This window comes from Eretmochelys imbricata, chromosome 27 (assembly GCF_965152235.1).
Source record: "Eretmochelys imbricata isolate rEreImb1 chromosome 27, rEreImb1.hap1, whole genome shotgun sequence".
NCBI lineage: Eukaryota > Metazoa > Chordata > Testudines > Cheloniidae > Eretmochelys > Eretmochelys imbricata.
Window position 1 is genome coordinate 14010645 of NC_135598.1, and position 16457 is coordinate 14027101.

A 16457-nucleotide genomic window follows, 5' to 3' on the forward strand; every position below is an offset into this window, starting at 1 on the left:
AATTATATTTATTATTCACTTATCAAAATTACAGATAAGACTACTGTATAATAATAAACTGAAAATTTAACATGTACACTAGAAATCTGTTTTGTTTTGTTTTTTCAGATATTTACTAATGACATAACAATAGCTGGTTTTGAATGGTGAATACATTTTGAAAGTAATAAAGACAAGTATAATTTGAAACAGAATGTTTATTGCATTACCAAACTTCAGAGATTCAGAAATGTATTTTAATTTTGTATAAAAGAATCCTGGTAAAATCAAAAGAAAAAGAAGGCAACATGGACTCATCACTTCAGACAAAAGAACAGAGATCCAAAGTTATGTCTCTTCATTGCGATGCTTGTCAAAGAAACAATCTAATGATTGGATCCTCTGCAGTTTCATGCTGTTGCTTACATCTTCTCTTCAACTTCCTTTACATGGGATGAGACAACTTTACCATCCACCACCTCCTCAATAATTGTTTTGATCTTTCTGGTTTTGGTTGGATCTAAACATTAATAAAAAAGAGTTCGTTTATGTAGGATTAAGGTTATTAAAAAAACCCTCCAAATGCAGAATGGAATTTGGAATGCTGCCTAAGGAATGACAGGGATGTCAAAATAAGCTAAATGTCTTTTGAGCCGCTGTGTTTACAATGCTTCCGTATGCTTGGGAGACATGGACAACATATTGTCGCCACATTAAGAAACTTGATCAGTTACATGTGCTCTATCTTTGGTCTGTTTGCAGGGTCAAATGGTGTGACAGGATTCCCAGTATCAAATTCCTTAATCATTGTTGGATGTCTGTCATTCAAAGCATGCACAGTTCAGCTGCTTTGGACTAGGCATTTCATTCATGTGGCCAACTCGAGAAAAACCAAAGCCATATTTTATAGTCAGCTAAAGCAAGGCACCCATTCTCATGGTGGCCAGTACAAACAATATAAGGACATACTGAAGTCAAACTTGAAATCATGTTGGCTTGACCCTAGCAACTAGGAAGCAAGAGCCCATGCCAGAGCAAGATGGAGTCAGATTTGTCATGTCGCCATTCACTGCTTTGAAGCATTAACAGCAGATAGGAAAAAGGTGGTCATCACAAAGCAAGGATATAACAGCCTGCAATAGTTAAGAACAATCTTTTCTGTCACACATATAACTGTGTTTGTGAATCTCACATTGGTCTGACCTTGCATGTGTGTGTGTGTTTGCTGAATCTTCGTACATCAACATTGACATCAGACTTCATCAATTAAAGTCATAAAGCAGAATTATATACACAGATACTAGTTATGTCCTTAATCCTTTTAAAATTAAAGATTAAAGTTTCTTGCCATGATGAACTTTACAGTGTAGAGGAACAGAATGGCATTTACTAATTTAGTACAGCAGTTGTTTTATAAAATCATTTTAACTGGGTATTTCCTCCCGCACACAAACATTAACGGCAATTTTACATCTACAGTTCACAGTACTTAGGAGTATATACACACAAATCTAATCATCAGTTGAAGTTCAATGCTCAGGGTCAATGGACACTTGCAAAAATAAATGTTATCCCAGGAGACTCTACTCACCATTAGAAGAATCCAGTGATTGTGTTTGTGATTTGGAACCTGTCAAGGATGAACTTTCAAATGAACCTCCTTGTCCCCCAGCAAATTCACTTCTGCAAAGAAATCACAGATATACAATGCCACACAATAGTTGTCAGGAGCAGGAATATAGAGCAGCAAGTTTCTTGTTGATAATTTTTTAATCCTGGATGAGTCAGGAATAAGTTCTCTCTGATTTCTTCTTCTTTTTTAAAATACTGAAATCATCAGCATCATGGGTGAGAACTTTACTTTAAAAAAAATCATTATATTATCCTGCTTCGATCAGTCAGTATGATTGCAACCCTGCCAGGTCAGTTCTTACCAGGCCACCAAACGTATTCATTGAAAAGGACAATTTATTTACCTCAAAAACATATATGACTACATCTACTTCAACATTTTCTTAAGTCATTGGTCTGGTAAATTTGCGGGAACTCCATGAAAAACAAAATTTCTGGCATGAAATAGCCCAAAATAAAATAACAATTTTTCAATGAAATTTTGTGTAAACAGTCTCATTACTTTTACACAGGTTTAATTCTGTCATATCTTAGTTAAACCCTGAAATTCCATGTATCTCTAATTCAGGCTAACACACACTAACTCTAGTTCAGACATAAAGTGTCACATTTAAGGAATGACTTAAATATAGGATAGAATTGCTGATTCTCCTTAAGTGGTTTCTATATATAAAAAGAGCTATAACTTTAATCATTACAGGATCTTTTAGAACCAACGAATGTACAGTTGAAATCTATGTGTGTCATAGGCCTTACTTTCTATTGGTTTGAGGACCACCAGTCTGCACCATTTCTACTTCCTTGGAGTTCACATTGAATTCACCATGGGAATGAGTAAAAAGCGAGTTTTCAATTTCAGTTCTGTCCTTACCCAAATTCCCCATCTAGCAGGCGACGGTAGGTCTCGATCTCCATTTCCAGCCGGGTCTTGATGTCCAGGAGTTGTTGATACTCTGCATTCTGGCGCTCCATGTCAGCCCTGACCTGGAAAAGCTGGGACTCCAGATTCCCAATCTGAAGCTGCATTTGTGAGAGTTGAGCACAGTAACTTGCTTCTGTTTCTGCCAATGTGTCTTCAAGGGATTTTTTCTGCATAAAAAGATATGTTATTGATTAAATGTAGTCTGTGAATGGGGAGAAGAAAACAATGTAATAATTAGGAAGAAAAGTAGGCTAAAATGATGGAGAGAAGTGGTATTCTTTCTCTTTGTGTATAGTGAAACATTTACAAATTTTCCTCTTAGAATGAAATATTAATTTGTAGAATTCCTACTTTGGCTTCTTATTAAATATGTAATCCTGTTTTTTGCTGTACCCAGTCATAACAATGTATTTGTTTTATAATGCATTACTTGCAATTCAGGTATTCCAGATATTACTGGAGTTTATGGACTAAAAAGAATACAGAGTTCCCTGGGATAATTAAATGTTAATCTTAAACAGCAGTATATCTGAAATCGGAAAAGCTACTCTGAGTAGCAGCTGTCTCTCAGCATACCATGGCAAATTGAGACTGTAGTTCAATTTCCAAGCCCTGAAGAATGCGTCTTAGATCTGTGATTTCACTTTTTCCTGATTGAAGCTGTTCAGTGTTGGTGGAGATTTCCCTTTTCAGTTCCAGGCTCTGAAATGTCATGGAAAAATAGAATGTAATTCAGCTACTACAAATGTTTTTCCTATATTTAACTGTGTTTGGCTGAATTTGTTATCTCTAAGATGTTTACTTTTTCATTGAACCATGCTTCAGCCTCTTTACGGTTCTGTTCAGCAATGACTTCATACTGTCCTCTCATATCATTCAGAAGCTTGGTCAGATCAATTCCTGGAGCAGCATCCATTTCAACACTGACTTGGCCAGTGGCATTACCTTGGAAACCTTGAAGTTCCTAGAAGGGTAAAAGGAAGTAAAGGTGTTTCAGTATAATAATGAACAAAATGATCAGCTCTAAATTATGTATAAAGAAAAGGGTATGATTCAAGATCCCTTTAAGTCAATATTAAACCTTCCTAGTCAAATCTAATCTACCACTACCTGTACTGTAAAATTTACCCCGTTTTTAATATGAATTTCTTTTCACTGTATCACAGCAACCTCAGCAATTCATATCTACAATCTTGCCATTTCAATTTTTACACCTTTTTGGACATTTCTAAATTACAGAGAAGTCATCTCTTCCCCACACAGTGCCCTAGGCTATTAGTAAAAAAATCACTGAAGGGAAAGATAGGGTACTAGTTTAATTGACTTCACAGATTCCTCTGGTTCATTTCGGTATTAGCTTTCAACTTGAGAGAAAACTTATCCTTGGTGGGAAAAATATTTTTTCATACATTATTTTATATTTGATACAGTTTTGCCATGTCTGTTGAAAATATATGTAACCATCCATTGTATCAAAATAATACATCTGACTGATTTTCATGATACTTCGAAAAAGAATATGAAAAGATCTTGCAAACCAGTTTCATTTCATTCATCGCTGAATCGACTTACAAAAAACTAAGAAGAGCTGTTAGGATGAAGTGATAGCAAGAGTTAAAAATGTGTTGCATACTAGTGGAAGCAAATATGCCTACAGTTCAGTGTCCTGTACATTTCCAGAATGAACCCAGAAACTCAGGAGCAGCTGAAAAGAAAATATGTTGCTGCCTACCCAAAGGCTAAAGGTAAATAACTGAACTTTGCAAAACCAAAATAAAGAGAATGTAACATGCTGGTGCATTTTAAAGGGCTTTTGTACCTGATGTTTTTTAAAGCCCAGAAAAGTAATCAAAAGGTGCAATCTGAAGCTTTTTCTATTCTTACATGGAAGATCTAAGCCTATTTAATCCTTTTTCAATAAAGTAGTTAGCTGGATCTTTGCCACACGCATCTTGGCCTATCCGTTGTATTTACATAGAGAGGCCTTACACAAAGCATATATTCTTGGCAAAATTGCTTATTATATTACTGGAAGTGAATCTGAGAAAACCAGTAATACTAGAACCATTAGCGCTCACAGTTTGCCTCTTGGTCTGCCTCTTTCTGTGTCTCTCTCCCCCAATTCTTTGATTGAACTGAAGACAAAAAAACAAAAACAAAAAACCCAACAACAGAAAGAGCTCTTTCTCAGGATAAAAAAATCAGAGAAAAGACTGACATTGCACATCTCATCTCCTTTTTTCTAGTACATTTTGAGTTTTACTATTAATCAATTTATGAGAAAACTGCAATACTGAAGCAAAAAACCTGTTTACCTCCTCATGGTTCTTCTTGAGGTAAGCCAGCTCCTCATTCAGGCTTTCTATCTGCATCTCTAGATCAGCTCTGGTCAAAGTCAGCTCATCCAGAACTCTACGCAGACCATTGATATCAGCCTCCACACTCTGGTGAAGAGCTGCTTCATTCTCATATCTTTAAAAAAATCATAAACCAGGTTTTTGTACCATAAATGGGATCAGTGTAACCCATACAAAAAAAAATACCATAACTGTTTTTTACTAAATGGTTACATCTTTTACTACCACTTCAAAACCAATGTATTATGATTATGATTGTTATTAAATTATACAATAATGTTTCATTTAAATTTTCTAAGAGAAATATCTGAAAATTGCTGAATCGATTTGGAATTTTTAAATAAAATATTTATAATGGGTTTCAAAACACATTTCATGATACTACTCTCTGCTTACTTCAGTCTGAAGTCATCAGCAGCCAGTCTGGCATTATCAATCTGCAAAACGATCCTGGCATTATCAATAGTGGCATTAATTATCTGGAAAGACAAGCAGGATGCCCAGAGAGTGATTCTATAACCTGATAGACTTACTGTTCAGTGTATTTAGTAATATAATAATGCAAGGGACATTCATTAGGCTGTTGTACAAGTATATCTAAAATATTTAGGACCACATTCTCGGCTAATGTAAATAAGCAACACCAATTTATGCCAGTGACTATCTGGCACATGGGCTCTAAAGTAGCTTTTCAGATAGTCTCTTTATTGCAGAAATTGAATTTGGGGTGCAAAAAGTAGGAAGGGTATTAACATGAAAACTTTTTTTTAACTATCAAGAAGAAAAGTAATAATCTGAGTTAGTATTAGTTAATTTTATCTCTACCTTCTCTTCAATTCAAATGAGGCCAGGTTAGTTCACATCATCAAAAGGGATTTAGCCACACAATTTCAATAAATTTGCTTTATCTGTACTACAACAAAAATGTTCTTAGTATCAGCATAATATGATAGATGATCATTACAAATAATAGTATCATAGAGAAAATTTGCTGTTAGTTTCTCAAAAGAATTATTATAATTTTCACCTTGGAAAATATTAGGTGAATTTAGATTGTAAAAAGATGTAACAGGTGATTTTTTTTACCTTATTCCTAAGGTCTTCAATTATTGGGTAATATTTACTATAATCATGGCCAGTTCCAGGGCCACCAGCACCAGGACCATTTTTCTCATACCACTCACGGATTTTATGCTCCAGGTCAGTATTACTCTCCTCCAGAGAATGTACTTTGTTTAAGTAGGCAGCCAGACGGTCATTCAGGTTCTGCATAGTTTCCTTTTCCGTGCCAGAGAGAAGGCCACCATCACCACCACTGCCAGCACCAAAGCCACCTCCAAGACCAGCGCCTGACCCACTACCAAAGCCACCTCCTAAACCTCCACCAAAGCCACCTCCTAAACCTCCACCAAAGCCACCTCCAAAGCCACCACCCAAGCCTCCCCCAAAGCTACTACCAAAACCTCCACCAAAGCCAGAACTAGAGCTAAGCAGAGAAGCAACACCAAAGCCTCCACCAGATCCCCCACCAAAGCCTCCTCCACCACTGGAACTAGATATTCTTACAGATCCCCCACTAAGAGCACTCCGGGATGAAAATTGCCGAGATCCTCCCCCTGTACGCACAGAAAGAGCCATGGTGTTCAAGGTGCCCTGATGTAGTGTAAGAAGTAGATGAAACAGAGCAGGGTAGCTCAGAGAGCACTTTTAGCCTTTATATACAGAAAGGAATGGGTGTTTCAGTTGTACAGTCCACACCTCCTCAAGCAAAGCACTTCAATGCTTTTCTTTTTTTCCCAGCTTAACATCTCCTGACCAGACTAAATGATATGTGGAAATCCATATTGTCCATTCATGTGAAAATATATCACCCTCCAGGTATTTGTTCTACTAATAGGAGATATGGGTGGAGTAGAGCTAAGCTTTCATTATAATGTTTCCTCATGTGCAACTGAGCACAGAAAAGTCATCTTTCCTTTTAATCGCTCATACATAATTTTTTTCTCATTCTAATATTAATCTCCTTTATTATTTGTGGCTGTTCTTGTAGGAATACACCTGAGAGAACCAGTAGAAAAATTCCGTTAATCTCATTATATTTCTCTTTCTGTCACTTGTCATGAAAGAGAAAGAAAGAAAAGAACATTATTTTCTATAGATCAGTAAAGATTGAGCAGAAAGCAATACCAGCACTTAGACACCAATAATAATATGGATGGGGAAGAGAAATATTTGTGACGTATCATACCATAATTTTATATTGGACTCTTTAAAGGTTTTTCCTTGTTTCTTTAAGTTGTTTGAAAATTATTCAAGACTGTACTGTGTTTGTACTTTGTCCCAATGAGAAGGGGATCTACAGCATACATGTTTTCTTGGGTATCTAACAGGATTTGTATTTGAGTCTCCCTTGTACTACCATTCCAAAGTTATGTATTTATGAATAAAGGTCCAAGAGTCACTTTTTAGGAGCACTAATTGTATTATTCACCTACATTAGTACTATCTTTCCTAATGAATTCATAAATAGACTGTGCATAGACTGGTATATCCTTTTTGTTTTGTTTTTCTTTAAACCGTGTTTCCTTCACAATAAACAGACATCTTATGTAGTAAATCTCTGTAGTGATAAGAGGGAGAGGGGTTGAGTTGGTATACCTGAGCCTTTTTAATATGCAATAACTCCTCACTTAATGCTGTCTCAGTTAACGTTGTTACATTGCTGATCTATTAGGGAACAAGCCTGTTTAAAGTTGCATGATGCTCCCTCATAAGGTCATTTGGCAGCTGCCTGCTTTGTCCATTGCTTGCAGGATTCTCTGGAAGAGCAGCTCCTCCTTGTGGGGATTAGAACTGGGAGGGGGGGGGACGGCAAACCCCGCCCCCATCAGCTCCCCTAAATTCCCTGTAAGGTATGTGGCTGGACAGCTGCCCATCAGCAGTTCAGCTGTCCCTCCCCCAACTGCTGTGCTGCCCCTGCCCTGCCCTCTCTGCCTTGGAGCTGCTCCCAGGAGCTTCCTGCTAGCTGGGGGAGGTGGGGAGAGGGGTGCCACAAAGTGGAGGAGGGGGACAGAACAGAAAGGAGGGAGCCTGAGAACAGAAAGGAGGGAGCTTGCTGGAAGCTGTTGCTTCCTGTCTGAATTGGCTGATCTGCTTGAAAGGGCAACATACGAGAAGTGGTGTTAAGTGTACTTAAAGGAGTAATGCATGTCTCTCTTTCTCACTGATGTGCACACCCCACAGCACTTTGGAAAGTCAGCACCTGTGCAGTCATGCATGTGCTGTCAGAAGGAGGGAGTGATGCGCTCCAGCTGGATAGTGTGGGCTCATCATCGTGTTCAGTTTTTGCAGGGAAGTGTTTGCAGCTACTGCCCTGCATCTGTTGTGTTTCTTCACTCCTGCCTCAGTCCATGCTGCCTTGTAGAGTGTGAGGCTACATTAGCAACAGCATATTAACCCTTGAGGGTCAGCCGAATGCTAGTTCCATCATTTAGCAGCAGGGCATTCCCTGGGAAATATTCCACCCTCCTACTCCACCACCTCAGCCAAGCTTTACAATCATTCATTGCTGTGTACAATATTAAGCTGTTTGTTTAAAATTGTTTAAAACTTATACTGTATATGTATATAATGTCTTTTGTCTGGCAAAAAAAATTTTCCTGGAACCTAACTCCCCCCCCATTAATTCTTATGGGGAAATTGGATTTGCTTAACATGGTTTTGCGTAGTCGCATTTTTCAGGAACATAACTACAACGTTTAGTGAGGAGTTACTGTATCTGTAATTGGAAATATAATACATTACTACATCAATTTTATGTTTTAAAAGGAATATAGTTCTTGAAAATTTCTGTCATGCATGTGTTTTTAAATCTGGAATAAAAAATTGCAGCCTTCTCCAACCAGCATTTCAAATTAGGAAAAAAGGATATATAAAAAAAATCATACAAAAAGTTCAATAAGAGGTATTACAGATGACATACACAAAGACTTTCTATTGTCAAACTGAAATCACCTTTGTTTCTTTTATATAATTTGTTAATATCCCAAAGTCGGGGCTCTAATCTCTGGGGTAGCTGATGGTCGTCTTCTGTTGTGACTAGAGCTTGGTGAAAATTTTAGGCAGAAACTTTTTGACAGAAAATGCAGATTCAGTGACACCAAAACATTTTGTGAATTAATGTTAATTTTGCCTAATTGTTTCCATTAAAAATTTTCAAAAAATCAAAACAATTCACTGAAAATTTCAGCAAATTTACTTTTTTGTTTGACCTGAAAATAATAATAATTATTTAATATTGTTTATTTTATTAAATATATATTTTTAATTGCCGCTGAACTAAAATCCATTATTTTCCCAGCTCTACTTATGACAGTGGACTTAAAAGGGGAGGGGACACCCTAGGAACTGCTGTTTGGGGGGCCTTGGGGACTTTCAAACTTTATCAGCCCATTTGTCATGGGGGCAGTTATTAGGTAGCACTGTCTCTTTCTTAGCCACTCCTGCTCCATGTGAGATTGCCTGCAGAAATCACAAAGCCTAGTGGGTTATCTGAAAAATACCTCTTTTCCTGCTACGCAGCTCATAAGGTTCACAGAGAACCTTAAGTAAAATTGTATCATAATGTAAATGCACAAAGTGGTAGCTTGCACACTCATTTTTAACGCTGTCAATTTTTGATGTCTGGGTGTTTAACCATGCAATCCTAATGTGCTTTTAATGTAGCTTTGTGTGTGAAGTACTAGCACTAGAGCATTTTAGAAGGTGATTTACAATCCCCTATCAAGAAAAGAGAAAAGGAGAGGACTTGTGGCACCTTAGAGGCTAACCAATTTATTTGAGCATCAGCTTTCATGAGCTACAGCTAGTAGTGTACATAAGTAGTGTACATAAGCTACAGCTCACGAAAGCTTATGCTCAAATAAATTTGGTAGTCTCTAAGGTGCCACAAGTACTCTCCTTTTCTTTTTGCGGCTACAGACTAACACGGCTGCTACTCTGAATCCCCTATCAGTGCATATTTTTTCTCTTTCTGCCATTTTCAAAAACTATATCACCTTTGGTATGAATTGTACCAGTGTTCATGAGACTCAGAAAATGCCAATTTTCTATATAGGTTCTCATAATTGCACTCATTATCATGCTATTTATTCCTTATTAAACTTTGGAACATGAAATAGATTGGAGTGCACTCCAGTCAGTGTGTTTTGTAGATGTGGGAGGGCAGGAAGCACAGTCTGGAAACACCTTATGCTACATCTACAGAACTATATTGTGATATGCAACTAGCAGGATACTTTACACAAACACTAATTTGAATAATTGGAGGTACATACAACGTGGGACAGACAAAGTGATTGCATCTGTAATAATCCTCAAGGAAAAAGGGAGAGGGCAGACTATATTCTACATTTATGCCATAAAATCTCATTTTTAGGTGTAGATGTGTGCAAATCTTTAAAAATAGTTATTGGGACTGAAAGCTCTTAGTACAATATTTTTTTCTGACTTGTATCTAAAGATCATATATATGTTCTTGTTGCAGGTTTAAACATGGGAACACTTGAAGTCAACACACTTTCCTTTTAAAGTTATTTCAATAAACAGAAAACTTACTTTTCTTTGTAATGATTTAATTATATAGTTAGATATGTCATCTCAAGTTTATCACTTTTTAATTTATCCACACCCTAGAGCATGGGTATACATTTGACAGAAATTTGATATGAGCTGTATTGGTCCCAGAGAACAAAGGAAAAGGTAGGTTCCATTAAAAGCATTTTTTGTTTAGAATAGAATCAGTCTGATGGTGTCTCATTCATGGTTGTGAAAGATAAAGTATTTTCTTTGACAGCTGTGTATATGCCGTTCATAATAGAATGAGCAGGTGACTTTTCGAAAGGAAGATTTTTGTGTTTGTTTTGTCAAGAGGACAATATGTACTTACTAAACTGGTACTCTGTGGAAAGATAGTATGCATTTACTGCTGGAAAAAGGTATTAGTAAAACATTTCTTAATAACTTTTACCCTAGTGCTTCAGGTACTCACCTAGGATGTTAGTGACCCCTAGTTCAAGTCCCCTCTCGACATGATGGTAAAAGGGATTTGAACAGTAATGTGCTATCTCTCAGGAGAGTGCTGTAACCATTGGTATATAGGATATTCCGATGGGGGAAATCCTTCAATCTCTCCTATGGAAGCTGTGGCACTGTGGATAATACAAATAATTAAAAAGCCATTCAAGCAGGGGGACTGGCTTGTGGGTCTCTCACATCCTGGGTGAGTATTCTAATCACCAGGCTATAGAGTCATTCTCATGCTTATGCTCTCTCATGGATGTAGTTGGGCCAATGACCTGGCCAACTCAAATAGGAAAGAGATATATATTAGTAGTAGTGTACTTTGCCACTAGGTACTCAGAGACAGTTGCCTATTCTAATATAGAGGCTGAAACAGTGGGTAGGGCTCTGTTCACTGTGTTCAGATGATTAGATTTTCCAGAGGAGAGCTCAGATTGTGAGTCAAATTTCATGTCACAGTTATGTGGTGAATTATGGCAGATGTGTGGTGTAAAACGTGTGGGGAGACAAACGATTTAGTTGAAAGGGTCAATAGGACTCTAAAATTTATGCTGAGAATGTATGCAACCAAGAGGTCAAATGACAGGTATGTAATGTTACCCTATAAGTTATTCGCTCGTTTTTATTTGCAAAGATAAAAATGAGAGCCAACATAATCCAGAAACTAGCTGGTACAACCTGGGGTGCATCATTGTTGCAAACATCTGCAGTAGCACTTGTATATTCAGTAGCTGAATACTGTGCACTGGTATGGAGCAGATGCAGCCACATGCCACTTGTGGATACCCAGCTGAATACAGTGATGCGTTGCATCACGGTAACCCTTAAGTCGACTCCAACACCATGGATACCTGTTCTGTCTAACATCGCTCCTCTGCCGATAAGCCAAACTGCTGCGACATTCCACAAAGCTAAGCAAATCCAGGAAAACAGATGTCTTCCTATCCTCCAAGACCTTGACAGCGCTCCCACACTGCAATGTCTTAAACCCGGAAGCCTTTCTGTGCACATTCATTTAGCCTCATGCAATCAGGCTACGATCAGGAGGAGGCTTGGAAAGCAGATTGGGCTAAACAAGGCTTAAAAAATAAGCACCTTGTGCCAGATCCCATGCAGAAGGTTCTTGGGTTTGACCTTCCACCGTCATCTTGGTCAACTTTGAACCAAATCCAAACCAACCATGGTAGATGTGGACATCTAATGCACAAATGGAAAATCAAGGACTCCCCGGTCTGGTTCCTCACAACAGGCCATTGAACATATCAGTACCTACTGCCCAATTGATAAATATGAAGGAGGCATTACTGCAATAAACTCTGCTACTCCTGTCGTAGCCATTTGGCTTGATCAACTTCAGGTGAAATTATAATTGCTGCTCTACACTAGCCATGCAGAAGAAGAAGAGAAATTATTCACTTACAGGGATGTACCTCAAGGGTCCACAGAGTACACCCCATGCGATGGGCCATTGGACCTCATCAGGAACTCCTGGGACGATGGCACTGAGGCAGAAGGGGAACCACTGGCTGAATATGTACAGAAATTTAGGAAAGATTTATAAACTATGATGGAAATTGTTTAGCAAAACCTCACTAAAAGCCATCTGCATGGAAACTGTGGCATGACCGCAATGCCTGTGAGCAATCGTTTGATGCAGGGGGACTTGGTGATGGCGTACTCTTGTAAAAAGGCACAAAATGCAGAATTCATGTGTAACCCTTCTGCCAGGTTGAGTCGGCAACAGCAAGGGCTTGGTTCAATGTTTAGGGGTTTCTCTTAACAACAGAAAACAGAACTGGCCTGAGCCCCCCCATAGTAATCTGGGAAAACGAAACACTACCCGTGAGTGCCTCTAAGAGGCAATGCTTCCCCTCTCTCAAGCACCGAGTGTATGTAAAACAAAATCAAACTTTCATTAAAAGGGAAAAGAGGACAGAACATTAATTTGGAAAAACACTACAACCATAATCAAAAGCACATGACCATAGGCAAATACCCACCCCCCACAGTAGGTTGGGCAGTGTCCTTTGCCTCAGTTTTTCATCTTGCAGCATGAAAGTCCAACAAACGAGTGTCCCTTAACACACCACTCCCCTTTCCCGCCATGGCACCACACTCATAGTTGGTAGTCCTTGGTTAGTGAAGACCCAGAGTTCAGAGGTCTGTTCGTGGGCAGGGGGAGGGGCCTTGGACAATGGCTCTGCTGCTGCTGTCCCTCTGCTGCCACTGGCTGCCATCCCGCTGCCTCTTTCTGCTGGAGGGTGAGAAAACCTGGATTTGTGCTGGAAATGGCCTAACCTGATGATTACTTTAGATAAGCTATTACCAGCAGGACAGTGGGGTGGGAGGAGGTATTGTTTCATATTCTCTGTGTATATATAAAGTCTGCTGCAGTTTCCACGGTATGCATCCGATGAAGTGAGCTGTAGCTCACGAAAGCTCATGCTCAAATAAATTGGTTAGTCTCTAAGGTGCCACAAGTACTCCTTTTCTTTTTGCGAATACAGACTAACACGGCTGTTACTCTGAAATCTTTCTGCTGTGACATCATATTCTGAGGTTCTACCACTAACCCAGCTCTCAGTGATTTCAGCAGATAGTGGGGAATCTCACTGCCAGTGCAGTTTCTGGGTTGCCTTTCTCTGTCCCTACACGAAGTCTAAGGCTTAGACTTGCTCAGCAATCAGGGCAGCTCTAGGAATCACCAGCTGGAAACAAGGGCTCTTAATTGAGTCTAATCAGCTCTGTCATTAAATGCTACAGAAGGATAGGCCAAATGGTATCTAGGACTCTCTAGGCAGCAGCCACACCACCACTAGGAACAACTATTCCCACTCAGTCTCATCTTCACTGGGATTTGGCATCTCTACCCCCTACTTAGCAAGCAAGGTTCAGTTTAGGGTGACCCCCTCAATCAGGGCATATTAAGCATAGTTCTGCTGCCCTTTACTTGTACAATAAGGATAACATTTCATTACTCCTGCATTCAAATACTAGAGTGATTTGTAACTCTGCGCCTGCTGCCTGACTCTGACTTCCTGGTATCCCGACTTTGCCCCTCATCTTGCCCCTGATCTGCCCCATGACCTGTCTCAGACTCTGATAACCTGAGTCTGCCTGCTTCCCGACACATGGCTTCGTCTGCCCTCTGGCTTGTCTTGGACTCTGATCTCCTGTCAACTTGACTCTCGGTCTGTCCTTGGGCCTATCGCAGATTCTGGTCCACAGGTATCCAGATCTGGCCTGCCTCCTGGCCCCCAACTGCTGCTTTGACTACTAGGTCAGACCGCCTATGTCCTGGTCAATGACATTAAGCACTCTAGACCTAACAAAGGGCTATTGGTAAATCCCATTAAACATCAAAGCACTGACAAAATCCACCTTCATTACTGATTTAGGACTTTTTGAGTTTAAAGTGTTACCTTTTGGGTTAATTAATGCAGGAGCCATCTTTCAGAGGCTTGATAGTCAAGTGTTAGGTTACAAGACTTTGCATAAGTTTATATGGATGACATTGCAATATTTAGCAATTCTTTGTCAGATTATAAAAATATCTTGGGAATTGTGCTGACAAAATTCAGAGATGTACGTCCCACTGTGAAAGTGTCAAAATGCAAAATAGGAGCAATCAAAGACCCTTATTTAGGACACTGGGAAGGAGGTGGCTAAGTTTCCCCAGATCCTTTGAAAGCAGAATCCATAGTTAACTGGCCTATAGCCAAGACTAAAAAACAAGACCAATCTTTCATAGGCTTGGCTAACTACGACTGCTGATTTGAAAATGGTTTCAGTGACATTGTGTCTGCGTATCACAGAGTTGTGCAAAAAGACAAGACTCAAAAAAGTAATATAGATGGCAGCCTGTCAGAAAGATTTCAGTGAGATAAAGAAAATCCTGTCCTGACCAGTCCAGATTTTGACAGAATGTTTGAACTGTCTGTGCATCTATTTGTTTACATATACATTTGAGTATTGTTGAGTATATTTGAGGGATAAACATAAGTAGCATAAATTTGATGCAGGGAAGGTTAATTAGAGGTGAAAAGAGATGTTCTTTTAAACTTGGCTTAACATATTTTGACTAGAGTATGGTGAATTGTTGGAACTACAAGGACCACATTAATCTTCACACTCAACAAAAGCAGGCACTGATGTGCTGTATAGTATAACACCAGATACACAGATACCATATGTTACATGTAAAGTTTATTACCAGAAGTACAGAGGAAACAATTTTGATAGTTTAAGAAAGATTCAATAACATTAAACTACATGGCGCACGCATCATGCTAAGCCTTTTGTACTTGTATGATCACTACAGTTTTATTAAGCTTTTTCATAAATATATAGCTACATAGTAATTGCATATTGCTGAAAATTTGTTGTTAATTACTCTGAGAAGATCCATAGTAATTGCTATAATCATATGTACCATGGTTAAGATAAACTGAAATAATAATGGATTTATAACAGCACGGCATTCACTGTGTCTATACACAATATTCTCGCACTGAATGGCCCTCATTTTGTAATCAACTTGCCAGTCACCATGTAAGTAAAGAGCTTTTAAAGGATATTTGTGCCTTGTAACTTAGTGATGCAAAGCAATTTTTGATTAATGGACAAAAAATGAGGATATAGCATGTTGTTTCTCAGTAGATAACATGGCAGTTTTCTTTCAGCTTGATCCAAGTACCATTGAAGTAAATAGCCTCCCACTGTACTTATGTGGCTGTGTCTACACTGCGGAATTTTGTTGCCAAAAAGCAGCTTTTGGTGACGAAACAGTGGAGGTGTACGCACTGCAGTGCCACTTTTTTCAGCAAAACTCTTCAGTTTCGACAACAAAATGAAACCACTTCAACGAGAGGCATAAAGCTTTTTGTGGCAAACTTAAAGCGACAAAGCGTCAGTGCAGCTGCTGCCATTTGTTATATTGCCTTACTGGCCTCTCCCAGTATCCCACAATGCCCGCTGTGACCACTCTGCTCACCGTTTTGAACTCAGCTGCCCTGCAGGCATGCACCCTCTCCCCTTTCAAAGCTCCGGGAAGTTCTGACAGCACCACGAATACAGATTTCAGAGTAACAGCCGTGTTAGTCTGTATTCGCAAAAAGAAAAGGAGTACTTGTGGCACCTTAGAGACTAACCAATTTATTTGAGCATGAGCTTTCGTGAGCTACAGCTCACTTCATCGGATGCATCCGATGAAGTGAGCTGTAGCTCACGAAAGCTCATGCGCAAATAAATTGGTTAGTCTCTAAGGTGCCACAAGTACTCCTTTTCTTTTCACGAATACAGAGGCAGGCAGGCAGAGGCATGTGTGTGTATGTCTGTGTGAGAGAGAGACTGCTGTGCTGTGCAGCGCCAGGGTGGGGGGCTGATGTCAGGGATGTCCCTGTCCCCCTCCCCCTGCCTCAGGACTGGTTCCTTCTGGTGGCTGTCTGAATTTAGAAGTTGGGGGAGTTTTGTTCACTCTCCCCCAA

General features: G+C 39.2%; 1 protein-coding gene across 2 annotated transcripts; it reads right to left on the reverse strand.

Moving 5' to 3' along the window:
• Window positions 1–401: 401 nt before the first annotated feature.
• Window positions 402–6528, reverse strand: LOC144257891 (keratin, type I cytoskeletal 12-like). 2 transcript variants are annotated; one of them, XM_077806118.1, is made up of 8 exons: window positions 5977–6528; window positions 5287–5369; window positions 4849–5005; window positions 3336–3497; window positions 3110–3235; window positions 2483–2700; window positions 1571–1659; window positions 402–499 (listed from the first exon to the last, which is right to left on the reverse strand). In XM_077806118.1, the coding sequence occupies exons 1-8, from the start codon at window positions 6526–6528 to the stop codon at window positions 402–404; spliced, it is 1485 nt and encodes a 494-aa protein (XP_077662244.1). The 2 variants fall into 2 exon arrangements, with proteins under 2 accessions (XP_077662244.1, XP_077662243.1); XM_077806117.1 differs by having other exon boundaries at window positions 1571–1662.
• Between the last annotated feature and the right edge of the window lie 9929 nt (window positions 6529–16457).

What these genes read in the sequence shown, in the direction of transcription:
- LOC144257891 (XM_077806117.1), bottom strand. Translation starts at nt 6,528, where the DNA reads ATGGCTCTTTCTGTGCGTACAGGGGGAGGATCTCGGCAATTTTCATCC. An exon ending in GCTGATGACTTCAGACTGAA is followed by an intron (nt 5,006 to 5,286) that starts GTAAGCAGAGAG and finishes ATTTTTTTAAAG; the next exon opens with ATATGAGAATGAAGCAGCTC. An exon ending in CTGCTAGATGGGGAATTTGG is followed by an intron (nt 1,663 to 2,482) that starts GTAAGGACAGAA and finishes ATTTCTTTGCAG; the next exon opens with AAGTGAATTTGCTGGGGGAC.